Source organism: Leucoraja erinacea, unplaced genomic scaffold (assembly GCF_028641065.1).
Source record: "Leucoraja erinacea ecotype New England unplaced genomic scaffold, Leri_hhj_1 Leri_300S, whole genome shotgun sequence".
Lineage (NCBI taxonomy): Eukaryota > Metazoa > Chordata > Chondrichthyes > Rajiformes > Rajidae > Leucoraja > Leucoraja erinaceus.
Window position 1 is genome coordinate 32,838 of NW_026576201.1, and position 13,130 is coordinate 45,967.

Sequence of the window (13,130 nt, forward strand, 5' to 3'; positions counted from 1 at the left end):
GTTATAACTATAACCAGTTACCTTTAAATTTTATCTGCCTGTAGTTATGTGGGTGGGAGGCGTGTTTGCGGCTGAGATTCTGGCACAGACTCCCAAGGGGTTTAGTTTAGTTCTATGAAGATCGAGGGAGAGACATAGTTTTCGACCATGCACGAGTATGATTGAAATGTACTTATACAAGAAGAAGCTTTTATGATTTATCTTACTGTTTGTACTACTACAATAAATAAACTATTAGTCAAGACACTGTTTTTCGACGGTATTGAGTGTCTTTTGGAGAGCTCGTGGGTGCGTATAGGTTACCTTCTGATCCACGGTTATCTATTAAAGTGACCATCGAGGACTAAATCCTTGAAACATAGAAACATAGAAACATAGAAATTAGGTGCAGGAGTAGGCCATTCGGCCCTTCGAGCCTGCACCGCCATTTAATATGATCATGGCTGATCATCCAACTCAGTATCCCGTACCTGCCTTCTCTCCATACCCTCTGATCCCCTTGGCCACAAGGGCCACATCTAATTCCCTCTTAAATATAGCCAATGAACTGGCCTCAACTACCCTCTGTGGCAGAGAGTTCCAGAGATTCACCACTCTCTGTGTGAAAAAAGTTCTCCTCATCTCGGTTTTAAAGGATTTCCCCCTTATCCTTAAGCTGTGACCCCTTGTCCTGGACTTCCCCAACATCGGAAACAATCTTCCTGCATCTAGCCTGTCCAACCCCTTAAGAATTTTGTAAGTTTCTATAAGATCCCCTCTCAATCTCCTAAACTCTAGAGAGTATAAACCAAGTCTATCCAGTCTTTCTTCATAAGACAGTCCTGACATCCCAGGAATCAGTCTGGTGAACCTTCTCTGCACTCCCTCTATGGCAATAATGTCCTTCCTCAGATTTGGAGACCAAAACTGCACGCAATACTCCAGGTGTGGTCTCACCAAGACCCTATACAACTGCAGTAGAACCTCCCTGCTCCTATACTCAAATCCTCTTGCTATGAAAGCCAACATGCCATTCGCTTTCTTTACTGCCTGCTGCACCTGCATGCCTACCTTCAATGACTGGTGTACCATGACACCCAGGTCTCGCTGCATCTCCCCCTTTCCCAATCGGCCACCGTTTAGATAATAATCTGCTTTCCCGTTTTTGCCACCCAAAATGGATAACCTCACATTTATCCACATTATACTGCATCTGCCAAACATTTTCCCACTCACCCAGCCTATCCAAGTCACCTTGCAGTATCCTAGCATCCTCCTCACACATAACACTGCCCCCCAGCTTAGTGTCATCCGCAAACTTGGAGATATTGCCTTCAATTCCCTCATCCAGATCATTAATATATATTGTAAATAGCTGGGGTCCCAGTACTGAGCCTTGCGGTACCCCACTTGAGACGTTGTAAAAACTGTCACTACACATTGTAACTGTTATTTTAAATGTTGCAATTATAATTGCGAGCATTTTCTCCATATGAGAACGGACGCTTGAGAGGGGACATGGTTGTCTAAAAATCAACGGTAGACCACAAAGGGGAGAGACGCAAGCCAGTTAGTTGGGGATCTTAAGGTGCTTTTATAATGCCTGTTTTCTTCTGCCTGATCATCCATCCAAGTACCACTCTCCTTTCCTGCATTTAGGCAGAGAGGGAGACCTGATTGATTAAAATGATGAGAAGCAGAGATAGATGGACAAACACATCATTTTCCCAAGGTGGAAATGTTAAAGACCAGAGGGTATAGATTTAAATGTGTAGGAAGGAACTGCAGATGCTGGTTTACACAAAAGATAGTCTCAACATGCTGGAGTAACTCAGCGGGACAGGCAGCTTCCTAAACACAACTTAAATGTGGAAGTCAACAATCTGACACTGAAGAACCATGGGAATTATACTTTTGTGTAGGAAGGAACTGCAGATGCTGGTTTACACCAAAGATAGACACAAAATGCTGGAGAAACTCAGTGGGACAGGCAGCATCTCAGGGGAGAAGGAATGGGTGACGTTTTGAGTGGAGAACTTTCTTCCAGATCTCGACCCGAAAAGGATTTGAGTTTAGGAGCAAGGAGGTCCTATTGCAGTTGTACAGGCCTTGGTGAGACCGCACCTGGAGTATTGTGCACAATGTAGGTCTCCTAATTTGAGGATGGACATTTTTGTCACTGAGTCACTGCCTGCCATTCTGAAAAGTTCCTGTTAATTCTTACTCTTTGCATCCTGTCTGCAACCAGCTCTCTATCCAATCCAATACAATACAATACAATACAATACAACACAATACCGTTTATTGTCATTTGAACCTCACATGAAGTTTAAACAAAATTTGGTTTCTGCAGATATACAAGAAAAGAACCAGGACACACACCAACACAATTTACACAAACATCCATCACAGTGAATCTCCTCCTCACTGTGATGGAAGGCAAAGTCTTGTCTCTCCCCTGCTCTCCATTCCTCTCCCGAAGTCAAAGTCAAAGCCCCCGGCGGGCGCTAGCAAGTCCCACAGCCATTTAAAGCCGCGCCGGGCGGTGTAAGGCCCCGCTCCAGGTCACTCTCAACCCCGCAATTCGAGTGGGAGAAGTCGCCGTTGCCGGTGCCCCACCAAGCAGTCTCCCACCGGGGACCCGCGAGCTCCCGGTGTCACCATCCACCAGAGTCGGGTCGCAGCAGCGCGCCACCGCAGCTCTCCACGCTCCAAACTCTCCACGCTCCGAAGCCGGCCAGCTCCACGATGGTAGGTCCGCAGCTCCACAGGCTCCGTGACTTGAGCTGTCGTTCCGGTTGGAGGCCGCTCCACGGTGCTAGGCCCCAACGGCAACGGAGACCCGACAGGGAAAAGGTCGGGGTCCCCGTACAGGGAAGAGATCTAAAAGTTTCCCCCACCCACCCCCCCCCCCCCCCCCCCCCCCCGCCCCCGCACACACATACACAGTAAAATAAAAACACCACAAACTATACACTCAACAGGACAAAAAATTAAAAAAAGACAGACAGACTGCAGAGGCCGCTGCGACGTTGGTCGTCCCGACAACGCACGGTATTGTATTGTATTGTATTGTATGTCCTGTCTCATTCTTCTAAACTCCAGCAATACAAGCTAGGGCTTTCTCTTTCCTCTGCTCCCCTTTCCTGTATCTGAACTTGTCGTGAGATTAGCTGTGGTTCTCTATCTGCAGATGATAACTGACCTCCTGACATTCCAGGAAATTCTGTTTTAATTTCAGATGACCAAATCCCACAAGAGTTAACTTTTGTATAGATAAACACAACATTGTGAATATATCCGCATTGAAAACAATTACAACGAATATGCAAACTGTCATTGAGAAAGTTAACAAATGCACTACTGACTTAATAAAGCATTTATGAAAACACTGAGTGAACATTTGGAAAGTTACTATAGTGATTAGGTATCTAAAAATACTGTAGACACAAGGGATTGTAGATGCTGGTTTACAAGATGAGACACAAAGTGCTGGAGTAACTCAGCGGGTCAGGCAGCATCACCGGAAGACATGAATAGGCAACATTTAGAGTTGAGACCCTTCTTGTGATTGTGGTTGGAGGGAGAAAGCTGGAAGTGGGTTGAAGGCTGGTGGATATACTGTAGGTGAGAGGGATTTGATTTGCCACTTGGTTGATGGCAGCGCCTAACGGCAGTGGCTCGACTACAGTCGTCCGTCTTTTTTTATTTTTGTCTTGTTAAATGTATGTTTTGAGATTAGTTTTTATTATTTTTTAGCTGTGTATATGTGGGGGGTGGAGGGGGGGATGTGGGGGAAACCGTTTAGTCTCTTCTCTGTACGGAGACACAACTTTTTCCCTGTCGGGTCTCCGTGTCGTTGGGCCTAACACTGAGGAGCCGTCGGCGGACTCCGGCCGGGACCAACCTGAGGGCTCCAGTCGCGGAGCCTGCGGACCTGACAACGCAAAGCTGGCCGTCTTCAGAGCGGGGAGAGCTGTGGTGGCGCACGGCTGCGACCCAACTTCAGAGCTTCGGAAGCTCCAGCTGCAGGCCCGGTGGACAGGAACATCGGGAGCTCCAGGGCCCTGGGGGGGAGACGGCTTTTCGGAGCTCCCGCAACGGCAACTTCTCCCGCTGGAATCGCGGGGTTGAAAGGACACGGAGCGTGGCCTAACATCGCCCGGTGCGGGTTAGTGGCCACGGGGACTTACTATCGTCACCGGGGGCTCTAACATCGGAGCCCCAGTTCCCCTAGACGCTGCAGTTGGACTGCTGGACCGCTGGTTGGTCTGCTTGATCCGAGGGGTTTAAAGGACACGGAGCTGGGACCTAACATCACCCGGTGTGTGGCTAAATGGCCACAGGACTTACCATCCTACCAAGCGGGGGCTTTAACACCGGAGCCCCAGTTCGTCTCAACGCTGCAGTTGGACCGCGGGTGAAGAATAAAGGGAAGAGATAAGACTTTGCCTTCCATCACAGTGAGGAGGTGTTGGAGACTCACTGTGATGGATGTTTATGTAAACTGTGTTAAGTGTGGGTCTTGGGTTTTTTTGTAATGTAAAAAACTGTAGTAAATGTAATTTTGTTCAAACCTAGGTTTGAATGACAATAAATAGCATTCCATTCAATTCCATTCAATTCAATGGTTGGCAAAGGTCACGGAGGAAAGGACAAAAGGCATTAGGAGAGGAAAGGCGTGAACTGTGAAGCCAGAGAATGGGATTTGGTGGAAGGGGATGAGGGAAGAGCAAGGTGGGGCTGGAATGTGGGGGAAAATGTGTACACATCAAGGAGGGGCACAGTGAAGAGAGGAGGGGGGGGGGGGAGAGGGTAGACACAAAATGCTGGAGCAACTCAGCAAGTCAGGCAGCATCTTTGGATAGAAGGAATGGGTGACGTTTCGGGCCGAGACCATTCTTTAGACTGAGTCAGGTGAGAGGGAGACACAGAGATATGGAAGGGCAAGGTGTGAACACGAGAGATCAAAGCGGACCAAGCTCACGGAAAATGTAGAATAGATCATTGTTATTTCGGGGAAGGCAACCACGAGGCTTCTTGATTAGTTACCAAAAATTAGAGTATTCAATGTTGGATTGTAAACTACCCAAGGGGAATGTGAGGTGTGGATATACCCTACCCCTCTTCACCTTCCACAGAGACAACTCCCTCATCCACACCTTGGTTCATACATGCATTCCCACTCAACCTCCCCCGCTCCACGTATTTCTCTTTGCAACTACAGGAGGTGTAAACATGTCCCTACACCTCCTCGCTCACATCCATCTCGGGACCGCAGAAGCCTTTGCATGTGAGACAGATGTTCACAGGCGCCTCCTTTAACGCCTCCGTTGCCATGCGGTGAGAACGGAGAGGTTGAGAAGGAGTTTCTTCCCAGAGGCAATTCGGACTTTGGCAATACAAGGCATTGGTGAGGCCAATTCTGGAGTATGGTGTACAATTTTGGTCGCCTAATTATAGGAAGGATGTCAACAAAATAGAGAGAGTACAGAGGAGATTTGCTAGAATGTTGCCTGGGTTTCAGCAACTAAGTTACAGAGAAAGGTTGAATAAGTTAGGGCTTTATTCTTTGGAGCGCAGAAGGTTAAGGGGGGACTTGATAGAGGTTTTTAAAAAGATGAGAGGGATAGACAGAGTGGACGTGGAAAAGCTTTTCACACTGAGAGTAGGGAAGATTCAAACAAGGGGACATGACATGAGAATTAAGGGACTGAAGTTTAGGGGTAACATGAGGGGGAACTTCTTTACTCAGAGAGTGGTAGCTGTGTGGAATGAGCTTCCAGTGAAGGTGGTTGAGGCAGGTTCGTTTTTATCATTTAAAAATAAATTGGATAGTTATATGGATGGGAAGGGAATGGAGGGTTATTGTCTGAGCGCAGGTATATGGGACTAGGGGAGATTATGTGTTCGGCACGGACTAGAAGGGTCGAGATGGCCTGTTTCCGTGCTGTAATTGTTATATGGTTATATGGTTATATGGACTGTAAACACCTATCTCACCAGGGACTAACTCTACTGAACGTTTTTCCTTCCATCATTTATTATGTAAAAGAATATGTGTGTTATGATTGTGTTTATAATTTGTTTGGTTGTTTTGTTGTTTGTCTTTTGCACAAAAGTCCGTGAGCATTGCCACTTTCATTTCACTGCACATCTCGTATGTGTATGTGACAAATAAACTTGACTTGACTTGACTTGACCTCATCTGCTGCATTTAGTGCACCTGATATGGGCCTCCTTTACATCGACAAGACCCAGCGTGAACTAGGCGTGAACACTTGCACGGTCCCGCAGGCCCACTAGATCTACAGATAATAACCATTTCAGCTCCATTTCGCTGTCCGTCCCTGACCATTCTGACCTCAGCCTCTTCAATTTCAAGAGTGAGGCCACGTGCAAACTGGAGAAACAGTGCCTGATATTCCGCTTGTGTAGCTTACAGCCCAATGGTATGAACACTGGATTCTCCAATTTGGGGTAATTGACCAACCCCTTCCTGTCCCAGTGCTGGATATCCACCCGGATATGCATCCATTTATCCCACAATCCCTTTCCCCTTTCCCTGCCCCCTTCCACCTGGTGTTGATAAAGCGGTGGGAATGTCTTGCAGGAGATTAGGAACAATAAATCACATTCATGTTGAATCTCATTGACTATAGAAAAAATTAACACGCTGGACTTCAGAATGATAGTAAGGCACTTACGTTCCAGTCTATAGTTCCAAAGTAACTGTGGCGTTTTATCTCCTCAACTCCATCAGATCCGGCACCTTTAAACCAATATAAAACACAAACTAAGGAATCAATGCTTCTGGGAAATCATTGTTTCAGAAAGTGCAACATCTTGATCGATAATATGCAGAACACCAACTGAAATGTATATAATTGGGACTTGGAATCAAGGTGCTCACACTGTCTGGCCCACCATGTCTGGGGCTTGAGGAGATTTTGCAGTGGAGCGGACAAAATGTGTAAGAAAGAACTGCAGATGCTGGTTGAAATCGAACGTAGACACAAAATGCAGGAGTAACTCAGCGGGACAGGCAGCATCTCTGGAGAGAAGGAATGGGTGACATTTCAGGGCGGGACCCTCCCAAAACGTCACCCATTCCTTCTCTCCAAAGATGCTGCCTGTCCCGCTGAGTTGCTCCAGCATTTTGGTGCGCTATCCATGCAATCCCATTGAAGATAGACACAAAAATGCTGGAGGAACTCAGCGGGACAGGCAACATCACTGAAGGGATGGAACTGGTGATGTTTGGGGTCGAGACCATTCTTCACATTTCAGAGTTCTCGATCTGTGGACTTCCATATCATGGTTTTACAAATGGTCATCTAAACCTTTCTTAAAAAGCTGTGAGAATACCCATTGTTCATTACCTCTCGTTTCCCTCTCCCCTGACTCTTAGTCTGAGGAATCAAGGGATATGGAGAGAAAGCAAGAATGGGGTACTTGATTTTGGATGATCAGCCATGATCATATTGAATGGCAGTGCTGGCTCGAGGCTGAATGGCCTACTCCTGTACCTATTTTCGATGTTTCTATGTCTATGTCTAAGGAGGGTCTCAATGCAAAACATCATCTAATCCCTCCATCTAGAGAGGCTGCCCGTCTCACTCCAGCATTTTGTGTCTGTACACATCTACTGCCCCGTATGGTAATGCGACTGAACTGAAAGCTTATATCACATATGCAATTATTTATTTTCTTGGTATAAAACCAGCAAATCTTTGTGCATGGTTTAGATTAAACGTAGTTACATTGTAAATTGATATGATGTAGAGAGAGTACAGAGGAGATTTACTAGAATGTTGCCTGGGTTTCAGCAACTAAGTTACAGAGAAAGGTTGAACAAGTTAGGGCTTTATTCTTTGGAGCACAGAAGGTTAAGGGGGGACTTGATAGAGGTATTTAAAATGATGAGAGGGATAGACAGAGTTGACGTGGATAAGCTTTTCCCACTGAGAGGAGGGAAGATTCAAACAAGGGGATGTGACTTGAGAATTAAGGGACAGAAGTTTAGTGGTAACATGAGGGGGAACTTCGTTACTCAGAGAGTGGTAGCTGTGTGGAATGAGCTTCCAGTGAAGGTGGTGGAGGCAGGTTCATTTTATCATTTAAAAATAAATTGGATAGTTATATGGATGGGAAGGGAATGGAGGGTTATGGTCTGAGCGCAGGTATATGGGACTAGGGGAGATTATGTGTTCGGCACGGACTAGAAGGGTCGAGATGGCCTGTTTCCGTGCTGTAAATTGTTATATGTCTTCTCCATAATAATATTGACGTGCGTAAAATGATTAAAAGACAATAACATGACAATTTAACAAAGCAGCAGAAAAAAATCTTACAAATTGGAAGAGATGAGAAACAGAACCAAGTCAAAATATACCAATTAATTTGTTTCACGGTCCTCACGTGTGTTAACTATAGTATTCTTTATTATCAAATGAGCAGTTCCCTTGAAAAATAACATTTAGATTAAGGGCGGCATGGTGGCGTAGCGATAGAGCTACTGCTTTACAGTGCAAGAGACCCGCTTCAATCTGGATGCTGTCGGTACGGAGTTTGTATGTTCTGCGTGGGTTTTCTCCGAGATCTTCGGTTTCCCCCCACTTTCTAAAGACGTACAGGTTTGTCGGTCAATTGACTTGGTTTGTAATGTAAATCATCCCTAGTGTGTTAATGTCCCTAGTAGCGTTAATGTGCAGAGATCGCTGATTGGTGCGGACTCGGTGGGCCTGTTTCCACACTGTATCTTTAAAGTAAACCATGCTGTATCTCTAAAACTAACCTGACGTCGGGTAATGAAAATGATCAAATGTAGTATCTGCACGTATAGCCGGCAATACAATTGGTGAGGAAGCTGTAAACCATATCTACCTAGTCTGTTGCAAGGATTCCGCTTGAAAAGTGCTCTCAAAAGGCTTTGGGCTTCTGGGCTTAAGAATTGTGGCATTCCCAGTTTGGCTCTAGAAGATAAACACAACAGATATTTTCAGTTATTAAATCAATCAGAATTATCTTAAAGTAATGTGGAGCAGTGTATTTCTCTCTTATTTCCCTTCCATTCCTTATCTTTCAATCCCTCTCCTGAAAACAGTCTTGCCAAGGGGTGGTCCCCACTGATATTTGAGGGGGGACCTCATTGAAGCTTGCAGAACAGTGAAAGGCTCGGATAGAATGAATGTGGAGAGGATGTTTCCACTAGTGGGAGAGTCTAGGACTAGAGGCCATAGCCTCAGAATTAAAGGATGTTCTTTTAAGAAGGAGAAGAGCAGGAATTTCTTTAGTCAGAGGGTGGTGAATCTGCGGAATTCTTTGCCACTGAAGGCAATGGAGGCAAAGTCAGTGGATATATTTAAGGCAGAGGTAGATAGATTCTTGATTAGTACAGGTGTTAGGGGTTATGGGGAGAAGGCAGGAGAATGGGGTTAGGAGGGAGAGATAGATCAGCCATGATTGAATGGCAGAGTAGACTAGATGGGCAGAATGGCCTAATTCAACTATCACTTATGATCTTATGATTTCTGCTAAACAACCATTTGACAACTGAGATCCAAGAAAGGTACTGGCAACCTGCTGATGAGTCACAGTGGCCAATCCAAGTGAATGATATTCTGTACTTATTTAATACTTTCATTTTTTAGTTTAGGGATACAGTGTGGAAGGAGGCCCTTCAGCCCACGAGTCCCTACTGACCAGTGATCCCTGCACATTAGCACTACCCTACACACACTGGGGACAATTTGACATTTATACCAAGCCAATCGAACTACAAACCCATATGTCTTTGGACCTCTCTCAAGGAGGGATTACCAGTTAATAATCAGGACCAGGAACTCTGGAACTAACTTTCTTCCTCAGCCAAGAATGTTAAATTGTATTGTTACATCGATACCCCAGCCAAAATCAGCTGTCTGATGACTGGCCAGATTTCATATTTCAGATATTGCAGGTTTGTCTTACTAATTCACCAAAAGTCAGACAAGTTCCCCATTCACTTTGGACATCATAACATAAATTCTTTATTTGCCTAAACACCCATCTCAGTGTATCTTGTTATGCATTAAACATTGTCTGGGAAACTAGAGAATAAACTATAAAATGCATGAAAATTCCAAATGCTTTTACAGGAATCTCGTGAAGTTATGGAAAATTAAAGAGTTACAGTCTTTTATTAATACTGATAATCATTTCCTTTTGTGTAGCATGAATAGAGAAAGCTTAAACTCTCTATATGGTTTTTATAACAGTCACAATTAAGTGATTCGGCCCGTAATTGAGTGGACGAGCTCAATCTCGATTTACTGCCTCTTTTCAAAATAGATCTGAGGCAATTAATTCACCTTTTCAGATAATTAGACAACTCTTTCCCAACTTAAAATGCTGGCTGCATGCCCCTGTGTGTGGTCTGTGTGGCCCAGAAGAGGCTCTGACCCAGTCTGTTACTGGGAGTCGGTTTCCAGCACCTCAGTGTGGCACAGTTGGCTCAACAAAGGCTGTTGCACCCACAGAACAGGTCATCAGGTCATAAGTCACAAGTGATACGAGCAGAATTAGGCCATTCGGCCTATCAAGTCTACTCCGCCATTCAAACATGGCTGATCTATCTCTCCCTCCTGACCCCATTCTCCTGCCTTCTCCACATAACCCCTGACCCATACTAATGAAGAATCTATCTATCTCTGCCTTAGAAATATCCACTGACTTTGCCTCCACAGCCTCCTGTGGCAAAGAATTCCACAGATTCACCACCCTCTGACTAAAGAAATTCCTCCTCTTCTCCTTCCTGAAGGAACGTCCTTTAATTCTGAGGCTAGACTCTCCCACTAGGGAGGGGCATCCTCTCAGCCTTTCAGCTTGCCAACAGCTATGGCAGCCAGTGCCCTTAACCACACTCACACCTCTCATACCCAATATTATTAGCGGGGTGCAGTGAAAGCCTGTTCAAATTCCTGACATACATAAATGCACATCACAGGTGGAACAAGACACCAGAAAACATATGCATTAAGAGTCCATTTAAAATGTCAAAATTCACTTAACTAAAGTAAGAAGAGAAATATCTTTCTTCCTAGTCGCTGCTTGAATGGGGACAGTTGAGATTGCACCAGGTTTAACCCTGTGAGCAAGGAAACATGCAGAGAAGGCTGGTTTAAACCATTGGGAAAACCAGATATTTGATTTCCCAGGAAATATCAAGTACATCCAGATATAACTGTTGGCATCAAAGCAAATGATCTCCCCAAGTTGTGCAGGGCACTGCTTGGTGCAAAAAGTTAAGCAGAAAAGATGCCATGCACACATCTCTCTTACATGTGAAGTGATATTGGTATTGAGTAGTTGGGCAACGTGTTATAGGAAAGATGTTTAGAATTTAGAATTTAGGAGATTGAGAGGGGATCTTATAGAACCTTACAAAATTCTTAAGGGGTTGGGCAGGCTAGATGCAGGAAGATTGTTCCCGATGTTGGGGAAGTCCAGGACAAGGGGTCACAGCTTAAGGATAAGGGGGAAATCCTTTAAAACCGAGATGAGGAGAACTTTTTTCACACAGAGAGTGGTGAATCTCTGCAACTCTCTGCCACAGAGGGTAGTTGAGGCCATTTCATTGGCTATATTTAAGAGGAAGATAGATGTGGCCCTAAGGGGATCAGAGGGGTATGGAGGGAAGGCAGGTACGGGATACTGAGTTGGATGATCAGCCATGATCATATTGAATGGCGGTGCAGGCTCGAAGGGCCGAATGACCTACTCCTGCACCTAATTTCTATGTTTCTATGTTTCTATGTTGTCATGCTGGAAAGGGTACCGAGAAGATTTACAAGGACGGTGCTAGGACTCAAGGGCCTGAGCTGTAGGGAGAGTTTGAGTAGGCTGGGCCTCTATTCCTTGGAGCGCAGAAGGATGAGGGGTGATCTTATAGCGGTGTACAAAATCTTGAGAGGAATAGATCGAGTAGATGCACAGAATCTCTTGCCCAGAGTAGGTGAATCGAGGACCAGAGGACATAGGTTTAAGATAAAAGGGAAAAGAGTAGGAATCTGAGGGGTAATTTTTTCATACACAGGGTGGTGGATGTATGGAACAAGCTGCCAGAGGAGGTAGTTGATGCAGGGACTATCCCAACGTTTAAGAAACAGTTGGACAGATACATGCATTGGACAGGTTTAGAGGGATATGCAGGCAGTGTAGCTGGGACATTTTGGCCATTGTAGGCAAGTTGGGCTGAAGGGCCGGTGTCCACACTGTATCACTCTGTGACTGATTAAGTGGACGAGCAGGTTTTCGTACATACATATGGACATTCAGTGGCAAGGGAATGCAAACCATGTGACACAGCCCCATAATGCACCTAGATTACTACACTCGTACGACAACTTGGTTAAAAGCACCATTGCTTCTCATTATACATCAGCAAGGAAAATGGAACGTTTAGTTCAGCTATAATATCATGTAATTGGTGAATTATTGAAGATTGTCCTTTATCTCCAAGCATCAGAAGTTCTGCTGCAAAATGCACTGGTGTTTACTTTTATTAAACGGTGATAAATCTTACGGTTTTACAAGAATAACTTACTTGAGGATTAATGCCATGGTTTCCTTTCTGTCCTTGCCTTGGAAAGGCAATGACCCCGTCAACATTTCAAACTAGGCAATAAAAATAAAATAAATATGTTAACGACATCAGCCAAGCTCATATAACGCTGCCTGCATGATCACCATATTTTACTTGGTCATTCAAAAAAAGTGACCCAGTCATTGACAATGTGAAGACCTCTACCGAACAACATATCCTGTTCGATTGTCATATTCAGTCTAGTTTGTACTTTTAAATGTATGTATCTCTGTCTGGCTTCCTCCCTCTTTGCCTCCTAATGCATTAAAAATGGATGTAAAAAATGACAAAGTGCTGAAGTAACTCAGAGGGTCAAACATCTAACAGAACCATGTTCTGTTCTGTTCTGTTGTTTTGCACAATCCCGCAGGCATTGCCACTTTCATTTCGCTGTACATCTTGTATGTGTATGCGACAAATAAAGTTGACTTGACTTGACTTATCCTTGTTCTCCAAAGATGCTGCCTGACCTGCTGAGTTAGTAGAATGGTGCAGTTGCTGCCTTAGAGTGCCAGGGACTCAGGTT

The 13,130-nt window shown here is 44.9% G+C and overlaps 1 protein-coding gene across 1 annotated transcript in view; it reads right to left on the reverse strand.

Annotated features, from left to right (window-relative positions):
• Positions 1-13,130, reverse strand: part of LOC129693452 (ribosomal protein S6 kinase alpha-2-like) — a 104,164-nt gene that overhangs the window by 30,084 nt on the left and 60,950 nt on the right. Inside the window, exons 8-10 of the mRNA XM_055630267.1 lie at positions 12,566-12,636; positions 8,866-8,954; positions 6,687-6,751 (exon numbers count right to left, since the gene is read on the reverse strand). Coding sequence (XP_055486242.1) covers positions 6,687-6,751; positions 8,866-8,954; positions 12,566-12,636 — 225 coding nt within the window. The remainder of the gene's footprint in view (positions 1-6,686; positions 6,752-8,865; positions 8,955-12,565; positions 12,637-13,130) is intronic.